The 26,943-nt window shown below is 32.6% G+C and overlaps 1 protein-coding gene across 1 annotated transcript; it reads left to right on the plus strand.

The window, feature by feature from the left end:
• Positions 1-14,102: 14,102 nt before the first annotated feature.
• Positions 14,103-26,182, plus strand: LOC127125464 (sister-chromatid cohesion protein 3). Its single transcript, XM_051054242.1, has 22 exons — positions 14,103-14,340; positions 14,451-14,631; positions 15,180-15,292; positions 15,478-15,570; positions 16,359-16,522; positions 16,679-16,915; positions 17,042-17,186; positions 17,310-17,488; positions 17,589-17,734; positions 17,826-17,953; positions 19,294-19,461; positions 20,094-20,255; positions 20,334-20,534; positions 20,621-20,758; positions 20,849-21,052; positions 21,141-21,285; positions 21,661-21,779; positions 21,892-22,029; positions 22,878-23,140; positions 23,220-23,344; positions 24,347-24,655; positions 25,958-26,182. The coding sequence occupies exons 1-22, from the start codon at positions 14,296-14,298 to the stop codon at positions 25,969-25,971; spliced, it is 3,417 nt and encodes a 1,138-aa protein (XP_050910199.1). The 5' UTR covers positions 14,103-14,295; the 3' UTR covers positions 25,972-26,182.
• The last annotated feature ends 761 nt before the right edge of the window (positions 26,183-26,943 follow it).

Genomic DNA, 26,943 nt, shown 5'->3' on the forward strand with positions numbered 1-26,943 from the left:
GTATATCTAGATGCAAATAGTTAATATGCTCGAAGAAAGAAGATGAAAAGTAGAACTACATCACCTTGGTGCACTTTTTGCTTTTATCTTTGTTGAAGATGAACACCTTAGGTGTTGTTTTTAATATTTTAACGATATTAAATACACGAAAATAATTGGAAAATAGTTTTTCATATTTGATGTGTTTAACACATATGAATTATAGAATTCAAATGTGTTATTTAAAATTTACGGATTCTACAAATCTAACTACACCAATAATAAAATAGGAAATTTAGTTTTATATGCCACAAAAGAATTACAAAAATTTATGGAATACCTTCTTAGAAGACACCAACATCATCAAAGCGCAACTCCTTTAGTAAGATAAATTTCATCCAAAATGAATGGGTTTATCATGCAATAACTAATACACACAAAAATTTGTATGTTGTCTTTATCAACAAACCTCGTTTAAATTTATTCATGCCACACCACTTTATTTGACATGTCTCATTCGCAATTAAATACAATGTGTTTTTAAAAATATTTTCAACCAATTGTGATAACAACACATTTTTTTGAACAGGTGTTTCATTAAAATTGTGCAATTCTAAAATAAGGTATGCTAAACATTTCAGATATATTCTTAATCAAATACTCTTTTAATATACATTGTGATCCCTGACTGAGTTAGGGGTGTAAAATTTGCTTATTAATTTTGTTATGAGATGTTTTTATTTACTTCATTAATATTTTTTGATCTTTTAAATTGACGTCAAAGTTTATTTTAGTCTCTTAACTTAATAAATATCATATTGATTCTTCAATTTTTTAAAACGTATCAAATTAGTTTTTTTTAAAATTCGTGATGAAAAAAATAAAAGGTTGATTGCTAACATTGTCACTAATAGATAAAGAAAAGATCAACATGCTATGTATTGAACAATTAAAGACCAATATAATATAGTTTTTGGATAAAGCCAGAGATCAAGTTAAAGAAAAAAATATTAAACTTACTTTTTAATATATTCTAGTATTTAACCGTGGAATTCGCCTGAATAATATATATATATATATATATATATATATATATATATATATATATATATATATATATATATATATATATATATATATATATATATAGTTAATTTGATTTTTTTCAAGGTAAAGATGAAAAAAAATCTCATAGAGTTTAAAATTATAATTAATAAAGATTTAAGTTTATTTATTTTAAATTTAAAGGTTGATTTGACCCCCTTCAAAATAGTTTCTCTTACTTTAGATTGTGAGTAAATTTGATTCTCTTTGTTGTTGTATTTTAAATATGAATGATATGGTAAGATCAAAGCTTTACTACTTTCGCCTTCACTGAAAAATATTCTGAAATTTTGAAAAAGTTTGTTCAAACAATTTTGAACGAACACAATAAATCATGATAAGTTTTCTTCAAAACATTGATATAGTCTTTCCTATCTCCATAATAATTTTCCACACTTCAAATGGCTTGATCTCACTCTAAAGAGTGAGATTTTATATAATAACAAAAAGGAAATGGGGAGAGGGGTTTGAATAATACATGTGATCTATAACATGCAAAAGTTGAGGAGAGAGTTTCACTAATTTATTTTCAAGTTTACTACTATAACAACTTATTTAATGCTATGTTACTTCAAAGGCTTTTGAAGCACACATTAATGTCTTATTCGAGAATTAAATTGTCATAATAATTAAAGTTTTGAATTTATTTTTACATTTTTGTGGTTTTTATCTTATTTTTATAAGATGTTTTCTAAATTTTAAAATATATTAATTAATTTGTTGTCTGCGTATTGTTGGAAAAATCGACATAAAGAAAAATAACAAACACAATCAAAACACAAAGATATAACGTGGAGCCTCTAAGATCAAAGAAAATACACAATCAAAACACAAGAACATAACGTGAAAACTCTAATACCGTAGAAAAAATCACGATCGTTGTCAAATGACAACTAAAAAATAACAATATATGAAAATTATTAAATCATATAATTTACCTTTAACCACCCTCAGGCCCTAGTACACCCCATATCACCCAAAACAAATATTAAACTATATCTCTTAACACTCTAACACAACAGTATAAGAGAATAAAAAAGTCAAATACAAGCTTAGAGTATTTCTTGACCGGTGCATTTTGTAATGAAGAACTTGAATTTATTATATAACATTTGACCTCATATTCCTTTACAAAACTAAGTAATGTGAGAAACTTTTACAAGTATAGTTCAAAAACTATCATACTCTATCATGGATAATATATTTTACTTGAAGCTAAATCACTTCAAGAATTTCACGTCATCATCATCGAGTATCATATACTATATCATGAAGAATATATTTCACTCGAAGTGAAACCGCTCCAAGAATCTCTTATGTTGAAAGTCAGGCTGGAAAAATTTACGGGGCAACTTTCATGTTGACAAAAAGTTCGTTAACCATCGACATAATCTCACAATACACTTTAAATCAATGTCAACCAATGATTGTGTGTTAACCGTTAACCAACACTTTGTGTAATCCTAATTGTGTCAACACACTTTTGACTTGTATTTATCACATGTCATAAAATGGCCAAATCATTTCCACCCAGCGTGCCCAGGGGAAACCTGGAAGTTAGAAACACGAACTCTCGACTAGCGCAACCTAGCGCACCCAACGAGAGTTTTGTTTTAAAACTTTAGGAAACACGAACATACATGAATTAAATCTCCCTACACAAAATTTATCACTCACTTCACCTCTATCACTTGCAAAAAAAACCTAGCCCGCACTAAAGAAAATCATAAAAGATCTAAATCTTCACCAATCTGAACTTCAATTCATTTCAAAAATTGCTCATGTATGTCATTCTACTTTATTTTCCTCAAATTTCTCATTCATTAGACTTTGTTCAATCTTGTTATGAGTGTCCAAATTAGGTCAAATTTAGGGTAACTATATTTCTTCATAGTGATACAATATGCTAGAGTAGGATTGATGAACTTGAGAATCTGAATTAGAGCTTGAATGAACAAAAAGAAGGAACTTTTGCATGTTAGAAACAATTGGGTATGTTATGATTTTGATAAAAAAAAGTATTCATTATTTGAGTAATGTACCTATATACCTAAATTATTGTCTGATACAATATATCCATGGAATATTTGCAATGTCATGTTTTTGGCAAACATGGAAATTTTGTCATATTTTGCTAACAAGTTCAAATTCCATCAATGTTGTTGTTATGCATTTTAGATGGCTTCAGGAAGATCACACACTAGTATATAGAGACAAAGCTCTAACATTGATTCAACTGGATTAACATATAATTAACACATATTCCTAAGTTTTAGGCATGGTCAATTTTATACTGAGTTGGAAACCAATACTTTGATTCAAGAAAATATGGTCAAGTTAGAAGACCAAGGTGAATATTTGAATATGGCACAAGAGATTAGCGCACAACATTGGGGTGTTGTAGAAAATACAACTGAAATTGGGAACATTGACATCATGCAATAATTTTATGCCAATGTTAAACCTTTGACGACTCACCTCATGCAATAATATTTTGGGTTATGTGGCAAGCCTTGATTAGTTGGACTAGTTTGCAAGGAAACATACAAAGTGAGGATGAAGTTATGATAGGATTGTTGTTGATCTTTGTTATGCAGAAAAACATATGAATTGGGACAATATGAACTTCCTTTTCATTTTAAAATATCTGGGCGAACCATCTAAGCTCATATATGGATGAGCTTCCCCATCAACAATGTTATACGCGTAAGTCACACATCATTTGCTCTAGTGAATACCACTCAAATAATCTAGTATGTAGTGAGAGGGGAAGCAATTGGATATTGTCCAAGTAATCTCTAACAAAACTTGGGAGATTATAGACTCTAAGAAGAGGCAAGGACATGGTCTCTCCTGTTTGATAATGGGCTTGTGCAAACATTTGGGAGTATACATTCCTAAGCATAACACATAAGGAATATGTCTAAGTTAGATGAGGCTTTCATTACCAGATATTGTACAAGTATGATAGTGAGTGAGAGAGGGAGGGATATATATATATATATATATATATATATATATATATATATATATATATATATATATATATATATATATATATATATATATATATATATATATATATATATATATATATATATATATATATATATAGAGAGAGAGAGAGAGAGAGAGAGAGAGAGAGAGAGAGAGATGGGAACACCATCACCACCACTATAACCACCACAACCAACATCTTTTATTCAACCACAATCAAATGCAATCAGCTTCGATGGCATGTATCCTGCCATGAAAGCTTGTTTTTCATATGGGTGGAATGTATCTGAGGCATACCACAAAGGTATGTTATACCTTAACACCTCCTTGCATATGTTGCAGTTACATATGTAGGACATGCATGCTCCGTTTGAGCCAGTACCCGCTCCAATAGAGTTCAAAAGCTACTTACAATGGCCTAATACTATGCCATTATATTTAAGTGGGTAAGCAGCAACGTTAGTGGAGGTGGAAGTGAAGGACAATAGCAGAAAAATAATTGTGATGAATAGGACATACAAAGGGAAAATGAAAAAAACTGCAAGTGAGGAAGACTGATTGCCAAGGCAACTGACATCAGTGTGAAGTTTTATCACTTTACTGGTTACTTTTATTTGCATATTGAATCATTTTAATTTGTTTTGAACATGTAGTAGCTTTATTTACTTTCACCATACACATTGAACACGAGTGTGTGAGTATCTTTTATTGAGTACATGGACACATCAAAGTTCTTACACATTATAAATATTATGATGCATCTAGTATTATTTGTTCCCTGATCAAAATTTGCACGAATTAGAATAATACACTAAAAAATCACAGGTTCTGTTATTGTTACAAAGATCACACCCATCACAGTTTGATGCATAGGAGAACTAAGTGCCACATATCGTGCTTAACATAACTTGGTCACACATGCAAGCTAATAAAAGAATTTGAGGTTGGGCGAGAACATCTTTGCTGACACGCAATAATTATATTTCTTAAGGATAAAAAAATGTTTTCTACATGGGGTGAAAGGTAAAGATGATCCAAAACTAACCCATACTTGTCTATTTTATATTGTTTCTATTTTCTGAAATTCTTTTGAAAATCCGTTTAAAAAAATACTTTTGGAGGAAGTTCGTATGCAGATGATTTAGACAATGATCTGAAAATGTTGAAAACACATGAAACCACCAACTGTAGGTTGATTATAAAAGGTTAGAGATTAAATGACATGAAATATATTTTGTTCTTTTTAAATATTTCATTCATAATTGATATATATATATATATATATATATATATATATATAAGTGTGTAACCTTGTTTTTTACTAAATAATGGGAGTAGACATGCATAATAACTTAAGTAGACTTTGAATTAGTCTTGCTAATTATTTGATATGTTTGAAAGTTATGAAAAAGGTCGCGACATTATTTGTATTGAATGAAAAATTACTTGACCTAAAAAACTTACCTAGTGAGGGTGAGAATCCTTTGACAAACCTCTTTGAATCCTACATTAAAAAATTATTTTATTCTTTCAAAGTTACAACCCTTAAGCCAATTTTTGAAAATAAAAACAATGATCACTACCTTATTCTACAGATAGAAGAGCAAGAAAAAAGCAAGGGTGTTGTAAAAGTGAAAGTTGGCGAGAAAAGTGAAAAGGCAAAATTTCAAAAGAAACTCAATTAGCACCGGTGCATACAAAGAAAGAGAACATTTCTTTGATAGAAACCAAAATCAAAAATCAAAAAGTCAGGCATACAAAAAGAAAAAGTGGCACCAGAAGAATGGTTGTAAGAAAGTGGAAATAAAGAAGGAGAAATAAGTGAAAAAGAATTACCTCGTGCTCTCTTGTCTTTAGGATTTTGAATAAGAAAAATACAAAAAAAATGGCACCAGAAGAATGGTTGTAAGAAAGTGGAAATAAAGAAGGAGAAATAAGTGAAAAAGAATTAACTCATGCTCTATTATTTTTAGGATTTTGAATAAGAAAAACACACACACACACACACACACACACACACACACACACACACACACACACACACACACACACACACACACACACACACACACATATATATATATATATATATATATATATATTGTAAAACTTAGCCACATTTCAACCTAAAGAAATATCTTAGTAATCCATGACTAAAGATATATCTTGTGATAATGCTGAGATGAAATACAAAGTGTTACCATAATATATGCATTGTCTGAATTTCGGAGGGAAACATTAACCATTGAGAGATACTTAGTGAGATCACGATCCTGATTAATGATTAACTATTGGCTTTGACTTATTTTAAACATCTTACTTTGGTCAAGAAAATATTCACCTGTATGTTATGGTTCATGGATAGTCAATATATTAATTATAAACTTTTGTTTAAAAGAAAACATCATTTTATAAAAATAATTTTTAAAAAATTTAACCTAAAGTGAGTCAATCGATTGAAAGAAACATGCAAAAATATTTGAGTCATCTGATAATTTTGTTTGAGAACAAACAAAAGGGTAAGTTATAGAGAGTAGATAAGTGGTATATTTATGTTATATACGTCGAAAATTATTGACTAATTTTATAAGTAGTCATCACAAAACCCTTGTTTTATCTATCAAAAGTAAAGAAACACCTTTCTGGACTTTTCTAATTGAATTTATAAAAAACAGGTGAAAAGGACTGGTAAACCACAAACCAGAATGAAGAAAATAGGAAAAAGTACACACTGAAGGATCAAGGATCGCTAGCCCCCATCCATAGACGCGCTTGGTGATATATAGGGTTAGGTGGCAACATCTGGTGCAAGTACTTCATGGTGAAACAAGAGTTACCACACTGGTCGAAAGGGTGGTGCGGTGGGCAAGCAAAGGAGATCAAGGACACACGGAAGACGTGCAAGCATTTCCTAGTGAAGAATATAACAGGTTGGTCAGGGTGTCAAAGTAGGGTAGTCGTGATGGGGGAAAGGACGATGTGCCCAACACGAGGCTCCAAATTTTGCATATAAATAAAAAAATTCAGTTTAGTGCAAAGGCAGTTTCGGTGGATCAGAAGAGTACGAAATTGGAGTAGGTTCACTCTGGTCTACAACAAAAGAATAAGAAAGGAAATTTGAAGGCGGTAAGTGTTGCTCAGGTGATAAGGCATATCCTATTTCTGAATTCGACGTCTCTGGAAAGACCAGTTCTTACACTAACCATGTGTAAGCGTAACTAAAATTTCTATTGTTAAGGTTAAATGTAGTCACTACATTCATTTACTAAATAGGCCATGGTATTCTATGTAAATCTATTCATGCTGTAATATTGACAACTCTTTAATCTTAATGCTTATTTTAGCTTTGCAACCTAAAATTTATTCTCATGACGTGACATAACATATAAATATTCATGTCATTACTAAATTCAAGATAATCACCTACTAAGTACCAAACCTAGACATATGTATAAGCTCAATATCCACACATACTGTATCAAGATAGGTGTGGAGTCTCGCTCATTTGTAATTGTCGGGATTTAATGCTCTGTGTTGGTTAATAGTAACCTATATCATTATATTGGGTAATGCACTGATCTAACGTCGTTGAGACCAAAAGGAGATATGAATGAAGGTAATAAGTGATAGTATTATATGTTGGGTAAATGAGCATATTGCTGAACTATATGGATATGCACGATAGATACACAACGATGAAATCTAGCCATAACAAGCATTCTCACTATTAACACGAACATCTCCAACTTTACTTCCTGTTATTTACCTTTTCCACACCACAACAAAATAAAAAACCATTTTCTTTCTTAAGACAATAAATAAAAGCTCCCCTATCTTTAATACCACTGGTCTCTATGGATACAATAATTGCAAAACTTACTTTTGGGAAAACGATATCGGAATAACAAACTATAATTGGTTTCTTGATCAACAAGAAACCCACAAGGATAGAAAAAAAGGGAAGCAAGAAGAACACAACAAATTGGTTAGAAATTGTTATACTTTACTTTCTCTTTGAAACAAGATTACAAGTGTTACAAAATAACAAATAACCTCTCTCACCCAAATAAGGATTTGCGTTATGCAATGATGATAGACTAGTATGCTAAACACACTAAACTAATGTACATTTACACACATGACCATTACACAAGCTAACTTAAACAATTGAGCATAACAAACAAGCCCAATTCGACATGTTAACAATCCTAGAATACTTAGACTACAACATGTGAAGAGACTTTGATGACATGCTAATGATCCTATCGGATTATCAAACTAAGAATCTACCTTTTGATCATACTAGAATTCAATTCAATATCTCACAAATATTCACCTTAAAACAAACTCTATAACATAAAGGGAATAAACTAGCTTTATTCATGCAACTTTGTCAACTACATACAGTGGAAAAACTTGCAACTTGGTAATGTTTTGGTGATCATATCATCAACATTATGATATGTCAAAACCTTTAGCACTCAAACTTCTCCATGCTCGATTACCCCTCTGATGAAATGCAACCTCACATCGACGTGCTTGGTTCGCTCATGATAGGCTGAATTCTTCAACATGTATATAACACTTTGACTATCACATTTAATAGTGATAACTCAACCTTGAAGTTTCAACTTCTTAGAAAAACCTTCAAGCCACAATGTTTCTTTCACAACTTTAGTGATGGCGATATATTCCGCTTCAGTGGTTGATAAGGCAGCAACCTTCTGAAGTGTTAATTTCCAGTTGATTGGTATGCCAAACATAGTGAACACATATCCAAAATAAGATTTTCTGGAATCCATACAACCTGCATAATCAGAGTCGACACACCCTTCAATTTCTGCTTTACTACTTTCACCACATGTTCCATCATAAATCAGGACTCTGTTTAGAGACCCATTTATGTACCTTGGAATCCACTTACATCTGACTAACCTAGCTCCAAAAGGTTTTATTGATCAGTTCCTAAGTATGGTTATCATGAAAAGACTTCATCTCATCATTCATGGCTTTCAGCCATTCAATCTCATTTCGACTCCTCGTAACTTCCTCATAGTCTATAGGTTATTCATCTGGAACCTCACTTGCAGAGACTAAGGCATAAGCTATGAGATATGCATACCCAAGTCTTTGAGGTGGCTTGATGACTTTTCTCGGCCTATCTCTTGCTAACAAGTAGTCATCGGCAGTTTCCTCGACTTCCTCAATATCTTCAGCATCTTGTGCTGCTTCTTCGACTTGATCTGGGATACACAATTCAACATCAACATGATACACCTCAACAAGAATCTCTTCATGTTCCAATACGTCTTCAAATATTTGTACATTTCGACTAACGCCATAAGTTTTCTTGAAAGTCATCTCAGGTTCATTGAAAACTACATCTCAGCTAGTGATACACCTCATGTGACCTGGCTTTAAGAACCATAACTATAAGCTTCTACTCCTTTAGGGTATCCCATTAACATGCATCTGAGAGCTCTATGTTCGACCTTGTCTTGCCTAATATGAGCATAGGCTATGCAGCCAAATACTCAAAGTTTTCTGATATCTGGTGTGTGTCCCGATCGAACTTCTCTAGGCATCTTCATATCTAACGTAGTTGAAAGACATTTGTTTATCATATATGTTATTGTCGAAACAGACTATGCCCAAAATACCTTCTTTAACCCAACACTAGTCAACATGCATCTAACTCTTCCCAAAATGGTTCGATTAAACCTTTCAGCCAAACTATTTTATTTGGGAGTACCTATAATAGTTATGTGCCTTGCAATACCAGAGGCTGCACAAAAACTGTTGAACGCCTCATTGCAAAATTCAAGGTCATTGTTGATTCTCAACCTCTTGACCTTTCTGCCAGTCTGATTTTCAAACAAAGTCTTCCAACTTTTGAACTTCTCAAAAGTTTCATCCTCAGTCTTCTGGATGAATACCCACAACTTTCTAGAATAATCATCAAATATGGTTAGAAAATACTTTGCTCCTGAATGTGATGGACACCTTGCAACCCCCAAAAAATCAACATGGGTGTAATTAATGGATCATGTGTTTTTCGTTTGCCTTTATTGAATTTCACTATACAAGATTTTCCAAATACACATGGTTCACAAAACTTATGCTTTCTTACTTTGTCTCCAACAAGTAGATTTTGTTTCCCCAATTCGACCATACCCCTTTCACTGTCATGGACCAATCTCATGTGCCAAATTTTTGTCTTCGACAAAGGTTTCATGGATACAGCATCTGCAAAACCACTGACAACTTCAGCCTCAAGGGTATACAAGCCTTGTTTCTTCACGTCTCTTAAGACTTTCGTCAACCCCTTCATGACATTTAGAATACTTTTCTCTCCTTAGAAAACATATCCTTTCTTGTCGAATTCACAAAGAGAACTCAAATATCTCTTTAAATCAGGTACATACCTGATTTCAGTCAACAACCTTATTGACTCATCATGGAGCTTGAATCTCACAGATCCAACGCCTGTAATCTTGCAAGCTTTATTGTTTCCAAGCAATACAAATCCACCATCTTGATCACATAGTTCCTCGAACAATTCTTTATTTTGAGTCATGTGCCAAGTGCAACCTGAATCCATAATCTACTATTTACTTGATTCGCCGCTTGAAACCACAAGAACATCAAATGAGTCAAAATCATCTTGAACATTGGTTGTATTGCCATTATCCTTACCTCCATGATCTTTCAGGCGTCCAAGGCACACTTTTCTTATATGACGCTTCTTCTTACAGTGATAACACCAAATACCATATGCATCATCACTATAAGACTTATGTTGACTTTTACCATTCTTCTTGTCAAACTTACCATCTCTCTTTGTGAATTTTTCCTTAACCGACAGACCTTCACCAGTCAAAGATGGTCTGTGCTCCTTTCGTTTGTTCAAATCCTTAAAATACAAGGATGAATTAACTTCTTTAAAGGTCAAAGACTCTTTTCCTTACAAGAGAGTTTCTTTGAAGTGAGCATGTGATATGGGCAAATCACACAATAACAACAATGCTTGATTTTCATCCTTGATCTTAACATCAATATTTTTAAGATCAAGAATATATCCAACTGCTCAGCCATAACTTTGTCTTCACTCATCTCGAATGAATACATAACTTGCTTCAGGTAGAGGCGATTAACCAACGATTTGGTCATATACAAACTTTCGAGTTTCACCCATAACCCCGACGTCGTCGTATCCTTTGAAACCTATCGAAGAACCTTATCACCAAGGATCAATAAGATGGTGTTCTGGGCTTTCTCTACCGTAATCATTTTTTCTTTGTCCGTTAATGTAACGTCCATGGCTTCGGCTCCCTTCAACGCTTCTAAACAACCTTACTGAACCAGTAAGACTTTCATCTTTAAGCGCCATAGACCAAAATCGTTCATTCTGGTGAACTTTTCAATCTCATACTTTATTGATGACATCTTCTCCATGCTCACCGCACCAATTTATTGTGAAAACGATACCGAAATAACAAAGTATAATCGATTTCTTGATCAACAATAAACTCACAAGGACAGAAAAAAGGGAAGCAAGAAGAACACAACAAGTTGGTTATAAACTGTTATTCTTTACTTTCTCTTTGAAATAAAATTACAAATGTTACAAAATAACAAATAACCTCTCTCATACATTAGGATTTGCACTATGCAATGATGTGAGACTAATATGCTATTTATAAGAAAAATAACATACTAAACTAGTGGGCTTTTACGCACAGACCCATTACACATGCTAACTTAGAGAACAAACTAACTTAAGCTATTGGGCATAACAAACATGCCAAATTCGACATGCTAACAATCCTAGCATACTTCAACAACAACATGTGAGCAGACTTCGACGACATGCTAATGGTCTTATTGATTATCGAAACAAGAAATTATCATTCAACCATACTAGAGTTTGATCCAATATCTCACACTTACTATAACAATAAGTTATAACAATGCCTTACAACTATTTAACTTCCCATTTGGGACATTCCATAAGACTTTCCTTTTAGTATATGATAATTGATAGGTTTCACAAAATATTTCCTATACGAAGAAATCATAATTTAATAATGGGAGACCGACTTGTTATTGTTAATCATGTTGTGTCTAATATTTCAGTTTATTTCCTTTATTTCTTTAGATCCCTCCCATGTATCATTTTTAAAACTGAATCTTCTTTTAAATCATGTTTATGTGAGAGGGATTGAAGATGGGTAGTGAGAAAGCTTACAAAATTCATCGTGTTAATTGAAAAATATGTGTTGTTAGTGTGCTCAAGATGGGTTGGGCGTTCATAATATTCATGTGTTTAACTTAGCATTTTGGGCAAATTGGTATTGGATATGTAAGAACGACTTGAAGATGTTATGGATTAAGGTACTATCTCATGATAGGTTGGCGAATGGTGGGTGAGTAGAGGGTGTATAAGAGACTTTAGTTGGTGGGGGAATATTTTTCGAATGAAAAGGAGAAGCAAATGAGTAGGGGTTAATTAGATCTTAGAAAATTTTGCCTAAAAAATCAGGGGATAAATAATATTTGTACTTTTGGTTAAATTCTCAACTAAAGTGAGGGAATTAAGAGATAAGTTTGATAGGTTGCGTGGATTGATAATATATAAATTTGTTATAGTGAATAAAAAAATGATGGGCTTGACAACGAATAAGGAAGTGTGTCCATGGGGTCAGAAATTTGGGTTATTACAATGAGAATAAAAGTTGATGAACAAATGCATTTTGTTGTTTCTAACAATTTTTGTAGACAAGTGAGAAAAACTTGTGGAACTAAAACTTTGCCGATAATAATGAGTATTAAGTCAAAGAATCATACAAGATGTTATTTAGAAATTCCACATTTCAATCAACATTGTTTCACAATGTAACTTAGAACAAAATAGTACTTTTGAAAGTATTTTTGTTTGCATAGAAGTTGTTGAATAACATAAACTCTACGAAAGATAATTTGGTGGATTGAGACTAGTATGACATTTAGACCACATGTGCTTAATTGGTTACAGAACGGAGAAAACGACTAAACATTTATCATGTGAATGTTAGTGTTAAATCATGTTCTGAAAATTCATACTTCCTTCGTCCCACAATAAGTGATCTAGTTGATATTTTCACACAGATTAAGAAAAATGAATTAATAAAAGAGAGATAATGATATTTTTTCTAAAGTACCCTTATTATGTATTGTGAATGATGAAAGTAATATTAATTAGAAGGTAAAATTGAAAAAGATGCATTGAAAATTGAAATATGTCATTTATTTTGGAATATTATTTTATTCCAAATGGATCACTTATTGTGGGACGAAGGAAATAACTAATTAATTGAGATTTTTATTGTGTTATGCTGAACAAATTGAGTGATCAAGCATATTGGTTTAATAGATTGTGTTCGAGAGGTCGTAAAATACAAAGTTAACTTAACTTAATATGATTTACTTTCAAATTAAAAGACGAGAAACACAAATATATTTCAGCATAAAATTTATAATTTTGATGTTTTGTTGAAAAATATTAAATTAACATGGTGGTTAATACAATGATAAAAAGTTTTCTTATAATATTAATCAATGGTTGCCACATCTATTTAACTATTTAAATGATTAATGAGATTTGGATTTCACTTTTCTTGGAAGACAAATGTAGACAATATTTTATATTTGGTGCTTGGACTTTCTATTTACCATGCTATTGTAACTATTATTCTATGTTTGGTCGATGAAATTAAATAGAATAATGAAATATTTTATTCTCGAATTACTTGAAATATATTAGAATGTAACAGGCCACTTTTTTCATTTTCTATACTCTCCCATTTAAATAGAAAGTCAAAATTATTCTATTTTATCATAAAATAATTAAATAATAAAAACATTTATTCTGTTTGTTTTATAATATTTACAACATTAATTAAAAAAAAAACAAGCTAGAGCGAAAAAAAAAAACAATTTTGGAAAAATAGGAATAACGATAATAATGGTGGAAATTTCGAAAAGCAATTAGAGTCATTCGAAGGTTTAACCAGAAATACTCGTGACTTTGGGTTGAGACACGAAAATAAACTAATCATTTGGCGGGAGATACATAACACTTATTCGGCGTGTTTAGTTCACACCTCTCTCTACTTTCCTCTCCAATCCCTCAAAGCATTTTCGAAACCGCTCTTGCGTCGTGTTGCAGAACCGTTCATGGAAGATCAACCTCCACCTTCCGAAGCATCAACTCGTCGTCCCGTAAGTTTCATTTCTCACTCTTCAAACTTCATGCTAATAGTTTCCTCTTTTACTCTTCAATCGTGCTGTGATTTAACCTAATTTCGTTTTGCTGTTTTCAAATCAAGCAGAAGAGGGGTAGACCTCCGAAGCAAACTTACAGGGAAATCGATCTAGATGAAGATGTGGAGGAGCGAGAGAGTTCGCATGAAGATTTCAGCGAACCACGCCGGATTCCGAAACCTAAGCGACCTCGGAATAATGAAGCAGCTCCGAGTCCTTCACTTAAACCTACTGATCAGACTTTGATTGGTAAATTGAACACTATTTAGTAATTAGTACTCTCTACGACCTAACTTATTGTTTCAGTTATTTAGGGTTTTGAATTAGAACTACCTGATTGAAATTTTCATGTGCAAAATAACTCAGTGAGGTGAAATTATGAGCTGATATTTATTTTTGTTAGGTTCTTTGGTACTATTACAGTATTTTTAGTAGAGACTAATAATATTAGTTAGTGATTATTTGTTATTGATTTTTACTATATTTGTTGATAATGTGGTTGGTTAAATTCTGCGATAATTTTTTTTCTGCCTTTCTTTTAAATTTTTTTTGTAGTACTAGTAGCTAAATGTTAGTAATCCAATGATAGTATCTAGGGCTCTAACCCTGAACATTAGGCTTGAAACTACTTTGTAACTCTTAGTTCACCAACAGAGCTTACCTATTTGGGATCTTTTTAAATTAGTTTTTAGCCTATGTTATTTGGTTTTTCATTTTTAGAATGCAGTTTTGACTGCGGTTGTAGATTTTAATTTGTCTGCTGTTGATTTCTTGTATTATTATTTTTACTTCCGTAGAGACGATCAAAGGTAATGGCAAACTTATTCCTCATGTGGTCAAACTTTGGGTTGAAAGCTACGAAAAGGATCCCAGATCCGCATTGGTTGAACTCTTGATAATGCTGTTTGAGGTACAGAAGCTGTGTTAAAGTTTCGCATTTTAGTTTTATGTGAAAAGTTAAGGCCCTAGAGTAGGTATTGGAAAAACTTGGAGATTTTATTATTTCATCACTGCTTTTAAGATTTTCATGGTAAGATCTTTATCAATTTTGGAACTCTTACTAATAGCAGCAAAATGAAAATTTAAATGGTGTAGGCATGTGGAGTCAAGTATCACGCCAAAAGTGACCTCATGCATGAGATCGCTGTTGATGATGTTGTTGTTGATCTTGTCAATTCTGCTAAAAGGGTATACAACTTGCTCCTGTTTAGCTTATGTTTAGTTTCATGTTTGTTCCTCTGAATCATAATTGATTTCAGTCCCAAAATCAATTCTAAGTAAAAGCTAATATTTCTAGCTTCTATGGTAACATAGAATCAATTCTCAAGTTTATTAATATAGACACACACAAAAGCAATTATGATCCATATTGCAGCGTATTAGATACGATTTGGCAGAGACTTTGATGCATCCAGGCTTCATTGTATTAATATCACTTTTTTCGTGGATGTATTCAAACGTTCAACTCATTTCTAGCCAAAATCAACTTTTTAAAATCTATTTAATCAAAATCAAATTCTATCACTGTAAAGCTAAACACACTTTTTTTCCTTCATAGGTATCTTTTATTTATATATTTGATATAATAATAAATAATAAAAGTATGCCATTTCAAGTCTATAGTTTTCTGATGCAATGATCAATTAAGGATCTAGATGCATGTAGACATTTATCCTTTCTTTGATATTTTAGACTCTGTTTACAAGTTTGGAGGGGAGGGAAATGAAGGGCTTTGGAGGGAGAGGACTATAGGGAAAAAATAGAGAAGATTTTTATATATTTTCCAGAGAATGATAAAAGATTGTTTATCATTAATATATTTTTGATTTTGAGAGCAATATATCAACTCATTAGATTTTAAGAGTTGATCTAAACCCTCCCCTCCAAAATCCCAAATAGAGCCTTAGAGTGAAGTATGGTGACATTTATCCTTTCTTTGATTTTTATGAGCTAGATGCTTACCTTTGACATTTTAGGGTGAAGTTGAAGATTATCTAAATTCTAAAAAGAAGGAGGTTAAAAACTTCAAAGAGAATCTAGAATCATTCTGGGATAATTTGGTCCGGGAATGTCAACATGGACCATTGTTTGACCAGGTTTTATTTGACAAGTGCATGGACTACATCATTGCACTTTCATGGTAAGTGTGACTACCGAAGATTCTGATTTTGGCAAGATACTCACTTATATATATATATATATATATATATATATATATATATATATATATATATATATATATATATATATATATATATATATATGACGACTTATGTGCGGTTGTGCACCTATGTAGCACCCCTCCAAGAGTTTATCGTCAAGTTGCTTCATTGATGGGTCTTTCATTGGTTACATCATATATAACTATTGCTAATATGCTTGGAGTACAAAGAGAGACTACTCGAAGACAACTGGATGCTGAAAAGAAGAAATTAACTGAGGGGCCTCGGATGGAGTCACTAAATAAAAGGTTTTCTGAAATGCATGAGAAAATAACACTGTTGGAGGAGATGATGCGCAAGATATTTACTGGGTAGGAGTTTGTGAAACTACAGAATATTTTTCTTTAAAAGAAAAGAAAGTAGCGGTCTATCATGAATATTAATTCTTTTGTTCTTGTGGCTGTATATCTAACATGTCCATGTAATGCTTTTTGAAGGTTATTTGTGCATCGCTACAGAGACATTGACCCCAATATTAGAATGTCATGCATTGAATCACTCGGTGCGTGGATCCTGTCATACCCGTCACTTTTTTTGCAGGATTTGTACTTGAAATATCTTGGGTGGACGCTAAATGACAAAGTAATGAACATGTTTTGAGTTTTTTTTTATATATTTTTTTTGTTGTCTTCTAACTTGCACGTGTACTATACAACTTGTTTCTATCTTTTCCTTTTACCTTTTGCCCCGCCTTCCAATTTGTAGATTGCTGGTGTAAGAAAGGCTTCAATACGAGCACTGCAAAATCTTTATGATATGGATGATAATGTACAGACCCTTGGTTTGTTTACTGAGAGATTTTCTGGCCGGATGATTGAGCTTGCTGATGACATTGATGTTGCTGTGGCTGTTCAGGCCATTGGCCTTGTCAAACAACTGTTTAGGTCCTAATTTCAAACCTTTTTCTATGATATATTACTTTTTTGCTGATAAGTTTGCATGCACAAGATTTTAAATCGAGAGTTGGTTTCTTGGTTTATGCAGACACCAGCTTATTCCTGAAGATGATTTGGGTCCTTTGTATGACTTGCTGATTGACGATCCTCCAGAAATCAGGCACGCCATTGGAGCATTAGTATATGATCACTTAATTGCTCAAAAATTTAATAGCTCCCAATCAAGATCAATAGGTCTATAGTCTATTCATGAATTTTTCTATTTAAAATAGATAACTTAAGTTTTGACCAAGACAAGCATGTGATCAAAACATTTTATTTTCAGGTGAGAATGACAATTCTTCTGAGATTCATCTTAACAGAATGTTGCGAATTCTGGATGAGTTCCCACCCGATCCAATTTTGACAATTTATGTTATTGATGACGTGTGGGATTACATGAAAGCTATGAAGGTATACCTGTTTAACTTATGTAAATATTAGGGAGGGTGTATTGTGGAAGAAAGTGGTACCTTCACATTTCAACCAACTCATCTTTTGTTTTGTTTGGCCATTTGCTTATGTATCTCTGGACTGACTTTTTCAGTCATTAGATATGTTTGGTAATTGTATGAGAAAAATATGAGGCGTATAAATAGAGGGATAAAAGTAGGCAACCTTTTGAGACCCAATGTCTGCTTAGCCATATAAATTAATTACACTCTTTCATCTAAATTTCTCATATTTTCCCCCTTAACAGTGCATACTTATTTATCTGTTATAAATGAATTGCTATAATTTGTTGACTCAGCTATCATTTTGGGGGTTAAATAAAGGATTAATTACTTTGTAGGTTAGATCTTGGAACAATTTGAGAATTTTAAAGCTAATATTTGTAGCAAAGTCCTTAAGCTAATATTTTTACTAACCAGCTCCTTCTGTTATAATGTTGTTAGACAACAGTTTGTAATGTATAACACGGCATGACTTATAATATAAACTTTGTAGGTAGGTCCCTAAGTCAATTTATAATTTGTAATTAGGTTCATAACCTAATATAACCTGACATAAACTGGTTCCTTGGAGAATAAACAATTTGATATATCCAACACAAAATATAGGTCCGATTCATTGGTCTAAAACATAAAGTATTGAGGCGACCATTAGGAGAAAGGCATCTGTAGCCTTTGTGGGAAGTAGAATATTCAAGAAATAAGCATTCTTGGGGCCTGTATAGAGCTTTTGATTGTTGTATAGTCTATGTAAAAGGTAAAAAGAAGGATTAATTATGTTATTAGTCCAACAAGACCCATTGCTATTATTGGTATGAATTTAACTTGTTTATAATTTGTAGTGTAACAAATTAATATTATTTTCTTAATTTTCAGTCTCTACTCTTTGTTTTCCTCCTTCACTGTGAAAACAAAAATCCTTTAATTTAAATACTTTTAACAATTTGGTGGCCTTTGCTGGTACTCGGTTACCTCAGTGACTTAGTAATTTCCTTAGCAATTTTCTATATATTTTCACAAATCAATGTTATCTACTGAAATATGTTTAGGCTATTAAAATTGTTATCGTTCTTTGCATATCCCAGACTGACAGAGGAGCAAGTTGAGTTGGAACACTGGGTTTGTCTCAGTGTTCTGGTGTCTGCACAATGTATTTACTTGTAAAATTTGAACCTGTTTGCTTTGCCATTGTTGCCCTCCCGATATTGTACCAAAGGATAACAGCAAAAAAGTTTAAATCAGATTTACTTTTGTGCTTGACTGAGTATGGTTCCTTGACAGTACTCAATACTTTGTTTGTAGGATTGGAAGTGCATCATATCCATGCTCCTTGATGAAAATTCATCAATCTCTGACAAGAGTGCAACAAACTTGGTCCGACTCCTGTGTGCATCAGTGAAAAAGGCTGTTGGAGAGAGAATAGTTCCCACCATTGATAACAGAAAGCAGTACCACAGCAAAGCCCAGAAAGTTTGTCTCACCTTGATTTTCATTTTTTCAATCTAAATCCTGATTCCCGAGTTCTTAGTTTTAATTTTATACTGGGATTTGATGAGTGTTGCACACTTGCATGTGATGTTGCATAATTGCATACTCGCTTTGATTTTCAAAGCACAGAAATGTTGTATCACTTTAATTTTCATTTTTTCAATCAAAATCCTGATTCCTGAATTCTTAGTTTTAGTATTTATACTGGGATTCGATGTGTGTTGCGTACTTGCATGTGATGTTTAATATTTATTTTGTTAAATAAACGTCTTCTCAATCCATGGTTTTAAATGTAGTACATATAATTTCGTTCTTGCTGTATATCTATAGGAATAGGAATATGTTTCATAAATTCTGTATAAGAATTGTCAATTTTTTTAATTTGTACCTTCAAAGTGAAAATTTCCGATGACTCCTGGTGTTCATAGTTAAATTGTTTTGGGTAACAGAAAATATGCTAACTGGATCCTTGACTAGTAATAATTCTAAGAGTACTTTTTGTTGTGGTGTTTGCGATGTTCATGTACTTGTCATTCATTCTTTTTGCTACAAGGTTTGTTTCATTATTCTTGGTGACTGACTCTAATCTCTTCTCCTCCTCCAATAAATGACAGGAAATATTTGAAAATAATAAACAAGATATAACTGTTGCCATGATGAATAGTTACCCATCACTCTTGCGTAAATTTATTTCGGATAAAGCTAAAGTGTCATTGCTGGTCGAGATTGTTTTGTATATGAACCTTGAGTTTTATTCCTTGAAGAGGCAGGAACAGGTTGGCGAATCTTTCCTTCAGGTGCCTTTAGACTATTTATGATGTTTCTGAGAAACTAAATAATGCTTTCTTTTACAGAATTTCAAAATTGTCCTCCAGCTTATGAAAGAGGCATTTTTTAAGCATGGTGACATGGACCCTCTGAGAGCTTGTGTGAAAGCAATTAATTTCTGTTGCATCGAAAGTCGAGGGGAATTGCAAGATTTTGCTCGAAATAAGTTAAAGGAACTTGAGGATGAAATTATTTCTAAGTTGAAATCTGCAATTAAAGAAGTAGTGGTATGTTCATCATAACTCAAATGTCATGTTTTCTGTTTCTTTTAGATCTTGTAGGAGAAACTTAACATAGAGAGTTGACACTGCAGGATGGGGGTGATGAATATTCTCTTCTTGTAAATTTGAGAAGGCTGTATGAACTCCAACTGTCTAGATATGTGCCTATTGATACCATATATGAAGACATTGTAATGGTGCTACGTGACTTTAGGAATATGGAGGATGAGGTGTGTAAATGGCTGCTCACAGAAGGTGTTATGTTTCCTGTGACATTCTTACTAATGTCTGATTAATTTTCTGCTTATTCCCCCATTCAGGTTGTTGGTTTCCTGCTCCAGAACATGTATTTTCATCTGCTTTGGTGTTTGCAGTCCATAATAGATGGAAAAAGTGTTTCTGCTGCATCCGTAACTTCTCTCCTGTCTAAGCGTGATACTTTGTTACAAGAACTTGTATACTTTGTTGTTAACCTGGCAACTGACAGCAATGGAGGTAAAAGTGGAAGCGAACTTGCCCGCAGAGTAAGAGAACTCTGACTCGTTTTCCTTTTTCTTTCTCTAGCGTAAATATATTATGTCTTGAGGTCTGAAATTGTGTTACTTTCCGAAGGTATGCACTTTGCTTGCAGAAACATGGTGCATACATAGGCCAACAATATTTTGTAAGACAAAGCTGGAAAGGTTGGGATATCAACCTAATGCATATGAGGTCCAGAAGTTCTGGGAACTTTGTCAACTGCAGTTTAATGATTCAGGTAACCCCAACAAATATGCTAAAGATGGTGGACTAACTCATTTCATGTTTCTTAATTTGTACCTGAAACAAATTATTACACGAGACAAAAAATTACATATTCACTGTATATAATCAAGAAGAAAGGAAAGGAAAGTATAATCGGGATAATATATCGCCTCAAGGATAGTAATACTACTGTCAATATCTTACAGTATTTCAATTGGCTGCTGTCTTTACTTTGAACATTGCATTTGAAGTTCTGATTGTGTATTAAATTTCGATGTAATACTGCTAAATACACTCATCGATGCATCTCTGTTCCTTCGCATTTTTATTGTGTACTTATGTTGTTTATAATTCTAGAAGTCTGTTTCGCTTGCCTATCCATTTTCAGATGAGGTAGAAGAAGACGATGTAAACAAAGATGTAATCAAAGATTATTCAGAAGAGATAAATAGATATTCTGTTATAATTGCTGCTTGCAAACTGATTACTAGTAATGTTGTCCCAAAGGTAAACTATATTTGTATCTGACACGTTATGAAAATTGCCAAACTCTGGGCAAAAGTATTTATTTCTGGTAAAATTTCTTTTGATGCCAAAATTTTGGCTATTACTGACGCAGGATTATCTTGCTCCTGAGATTATTTCTCATTTTGTAATGCATGGAACACGTGTGGCAGAGATTGTAAAATATCTGATCACGTTTTTGAAAACATCAGAGGATGATTTGGCTGCCATTTTTCTTGAAGCACTTAAAAAGGTAATTGCTGTTCTGGGTGTTGGCTGATATATATGCGATATATAAAGTTGGGTTGTCTTTTGTCTTTATTAAGTATGAGGGTTCCTCTACTAGTACAGTTGATATATAGCCATATGTCAATCTTTTTTTTTAAATACCAATATATTTTTCTGTATCTTGTATTCAAAGGGGGACACATGACTAAAATGGCTTCTAATTGTTACCGGGTACCCTAACATCAACAAAAAGGCACGGGAAAGTGAAATTTTTTTTTATTGTTATGGAAATGTTAGTTTCTTCCTCGTTTTATACTATAGGATCACTTTTCTTTTTCCTGGAAGAGTAATTTACTGAGCTTATTTCTTTGCAAACCTTTATGGGTTTTTATTTTATAATTTGAGTTGATAGGAAATGAAGGGCATGTCTTTCCACCATCCCTCTTTGTCTGAGGGATTGTTAGTAATAGTAGGCCACCTATAAGGCATACTTATGTAAGGCGCAGGTCTGTTACAAATGGCCCAGCCTAGTTTAGTTGTTTGTTGTATTTGAATAAATACTGTAGGAGAGGAGAAGGGTAGACATTCGGGTAACTAGTATTTGTTTGTTGGAAGATACTAGACTCTCTAGCCTAGCTCCTAGTGGGTAGTTACCATCAGTTACTTTCCCTTTACTGTCTCATTATTGTATTTCTTTAGTTCCCTTGTAATACAACTCTGTTGGGAAGTTATTCCCAGAGTTTGATCAATAATACAAGCATTATCCAGTAATCATAGAGATAACAGACTGGTTCTAACAGGGATCTATATGTTTTATATCCTGCCTTCAACTCTCCTCTTATTTCCTAACTTTGCACCTATTTATTTTGGTAGGCATATCTCCGGCCTACTATCGATAATGCTGAAAATGACAATATTTCATTGGTAAACTCTTTCTCGGGATGTAAAAAATTGGCCGCTCAGCTTTCTGGAACTTTTATCGGTGCTGCCCGGAATAAGCACAGGTCAGACATTTTAAAACTTGTCAAGGATGGTATTGAGTATGCTTTTGTAGATGCTCCAAGATATTTGTCTTTTCTGGAAGCGGCAGTGGTCCATTTTGTGCCAAAACTCCCTGCATCGGATTTGTTGGAAATGTGAGTTTGCTTCTCATTGTCAGTGCCATTCCGAAACATTTCCTTTTGTGCACATTTTAATCAGCTTGTTTACAAATAGTATGAAGGATGTTGAAAGGCGAACTGAAAATGTAAATAAAGACGAAAATCCCAGTGGCTGGCGTCCCTATTGCATATTTGTTGAGGCCTTGCGGGAAAGATGTGCAAAGAACGAAGTCTTTCAAGGTCGTTTTTGCAATTTCTTCTCTATTTTAATAATTATACTGTACGGCATGACACTACATTATAAAGCAACAAACTGCTAAATCTCTACTTTAACCATAATATATAGTTTATGCAACCCCAAATCCCCAATAAGTATGCACTTATACAAATAAGGAAGCAGTACTTGATTTGATGTCCTGTTTCCCTATTTAACTGTAGTAAATAAGGAAGCAGTTAGTGTAGATAGCCAAGCTTCTAAAAAATAAATATGGTTGGCTATTGAGGAGTAGATCAGAGCAAAGACACTATTAAATGTTTAAAAGTGGTTTTATAATTGTAGCATACTGATAGTGAATATCATGTGCAGTGCAGGTGGCGGTCATGTTAGTTTACTAATGAGTTCAAAAATATGATTTGTTTCTCTATTCTTTAAATTGGGTTGTTCTTGTTGGTTTGTTTGCTTTTTCTTAATGAACCTCATATTTCAAGAGTTTTCTTCCGTTGTAATTCTCTATGATATCTGTGTTGAACCTCTCTGGTCATGTACTTATCTGTCTTGACTCCTGTGAATTATAAGTTCTCTTCTAGAAACTCACAATGTAACTTGATAACTGCTTATGGCTATCTCTAAATCCTTTAGATTATCAAGACAATTTAGTATCAATTTGGCTCCTCAAGTAGGAGTTGTTCTTTAAAAAATAAGAATAATTATTTGTGGTTTTAACATTGTTATACCCGTGCATATATTTTATTACAATCTTAATTATTAATTTTTTCAATCAATGGTTGTTGTTTCACTTTATCCTCTTGTACCTAATTTTTGCTGAGTCTGTTTGAGCACTAAGGTGTTAGTGAACTAAATGTTTCTGTTTAGCTGCAAATTGCATTTTTTTTTACTCTTCACAACAATAGTAATGGCTAAATGATAGTAGATATCTTTCCATTTCTTAGTATTTGACGTGACTTTAGATGTCTAGCATTGGTATATTTATGTAAAGAGACTAACTGGGTTAATATTTTCAGATGAAAAAGAAGGGGTTACTGTTAAGCGCCGGGGTCGTCCACGGAAATTGCCAATCATGGCAGGAAAGAAGCTTTTTAATGAGCATAGCTCAAGTGAAGATGAGGATTCCATTAGTGCATCCGAACAAGATGCTCAAGATGAAAGGGGGAGGCAAGAGGAGGAAGTTGAAGGCACTCCTTTGATACATTCAGCCAGGCTCTCATCAAAGATAAGGTCGCTGCGAGTTTCTAGGGAGGAAAACAAAGGTCAGACAGATACAGGGAATTCTGGGAGAGCTGTAGACAATATATCTGCTTCTAGAGCATCAGGTATCACATATTAGCAAATCAAGATTTGGATATTAGTCTTAGATCTAAATGCTTATTGAATTGAGATATTCATACTACAGTCTAAATCAAATTTGCAGGTTTGACTTTTCAATTTTTTTGCTTCCATGCTAATTTTTTGAGGTCTCAGTGAAAATCATTGAAGTGTTTGCATGATATTTTGGTTTTGTTTGGTAAAACTAGCTGGTAGCTGATAACTGGTATATGGTAGTTGATAGCCGGTAGCATAAAAGGATATTTTTAATTAAAAATTGGTGGTTCATTATCTTATTATATTGTATTACTAAATTAATTTTTATTCGATAAAAATAAATGTATTAATAAAAACATGAAAATATATATGAAAAATTAAAGATAGCATCAAAATATATTAAATTTGTATACAAATTTTATAATGAAATTTAATGAGATATTTGTAATTTTGAATTCAGTTAGATTAACCCAAAATAATAATAATAATAATAATAAGTTTATTGTTTAATATTCTACAATAAAATTGCAATTATATCCTGGATTTTTTTGTCTTGGGTGATCTCATTGATTTTCCTATGGTGTTTCAGTAACTTGAGAATTATCAACCCTATTTCAAAACTTATTATATAATTTAGATATAACATTGCGTCACCTTGTAACTTGTAAATTGACATGAATATATATATATATATATATATATATATATATATATATATATATATATATATATATATATATATATATATATATATATATATATATATATAAAATAGTACATTGAAGGGAAAGAATAATAAGGATATAAATGGAAGAAAAAGTCACATGCTAAAAGCTACTTTAAATAGCTTTTGAAAAAAAGAAGCTAAAAGCTAGTAAAAAAAACTACAAGTTAAAAGTTAAAAGAGATTATCAAACAGTACTTTTTCATTAATGTGGACTAAAAAGCTAAAAACTAAAAGCTCTCTTTTAGGTCTTATCAAACAGACTCTTTGTCTTAAGTATGATTGAAGAAGTTCACGTTTTGTGATTTACATATTGCACTGCTTTTTCTTTTTCTTCCACGACGGGCAGAGGATTTTCTTTACAATTTTTCTTGGAATCTTTGCTAGTAACTCAACACTTTCATGAAATTTTCTGACCGAGAATGTAACGATACGAAATAGAGATGATCATGTGGCTGATAGAATACTGCTCTGTATAATTTTAGCAGGTTATTGTTGCATGTTGTTAATAGTATAACTGTATTCCCTATTCGGAAAGCTTACTGTATATTTTATTTTAACTACTGCCACTGCTTCTACCATTGTGCAGGAGCTTCAAACTAGCATTGCAAAGTTGGAGGGAAAAAGTATATTTGCAATTACTTTGGTACATATAAAGTTTAGTTGTTGGTGTAAGAAACTTGTTACAAGTAACTATTTATAAGTGTAATAAGGTCATTAGTTCTTTGATTTTTCAATACTCTTGAAGCTTTAGAGCTATTTCCTGGATAAGAAATTTAGCTAAACTTGCTTATTTTATCAGGTATTAATCTCATCTTCCGTAGTACTTTGGTCTACTCTCACAAATATCAACCTCCAATAGCTCTGTCTAAGAATTATTAGGTGGATGAGTAGATTGACATGGAGGTATTAATACTTATATAAGATAGATCACTATGTTCTATATTGTTTTTCTGCGTCCCTCTCTAATCTCTGACTAGGAACATGTTCACCGCATAATTTCTAATGGTTTGCAAGTTTATGTGATTATATACGTGTTAATTAGAAAAGAAAATATAGTACCAACTACTACCATTAAGTATTCTGTTGAAGAGTAGTGTTGTTGGATTTCGTTTCTATCATTAGGACGAAACCAACACATGCATAATGCATTTTGTTTCTCATTTTTCTCGTTTTGTTTCTTCACCGTCTGTCACTCTAAAAATGAAAATTCATTGATATTGAGTATAGGTGGATTGGCCTCTAATTTTGTAGCACAAGGCAAAAACTAAGGACGCCACATGTTTCGGCATATGGATTCAATAGGGCGGGGATACATTTTCATCTTGAACTTTGCTGCCAATGTTTTTTCATTTATGTTTAGGATATCCGGTACTGAGGACATCTTCATCCTCGTAGATTTTCACGTTTTTTTTGGAAATCTATAAACATAATCAAATTAATAGTAAAATTTGGGATTTTTTTTCACATTTTCATGCAGAAATCTATAAACATAATCAAATTAATAGTATTTGGGGATTTTCACGATTTCGGCATAGATCTATAAACATAATCAAATTAATAGGAAAATTTCGA

This window comes from Lathyrus oleraceus, chromosome 3, assembly GCF_024323335.1.
Source record: "Lathyrus oleraceus cultivar Zhongwan6 chromosome 3, CAAS_Psat_ZW6_1.0, whole genome shotgun sequence".
Lineage (NCBI taxonomy): Eukaryota > Viridiplantae > Streptophyta > Magnoliopsida > Fabales > Fabaceae > Lathyrus > Lathyrus oleraceus.

Bases quoted from the DNA above. Each gene is read 5' to 3' on its own strand.
- LOC127125464 (XM_051054242.1), top strand. From the start codon at position 14,296: ATGGAAGATCAACCTCCACCTTCCGAAGCATCAACTCGTCGTCCC. The intron at 16,523-16,678 runs GTAAGTGTGACT...GCACCTATGTAG, and splicing joins TACATCATTGCACTTTCATG to CACCCCTCCAAGAGTTTATC. The intron at 17,489-17,588 runs GTCCTAATTTCA...TGGTTTATGCAG, and splicing joins CTTGTCAAACAACTGTTTAG to ACACCAGCTTATTCCTGAAG.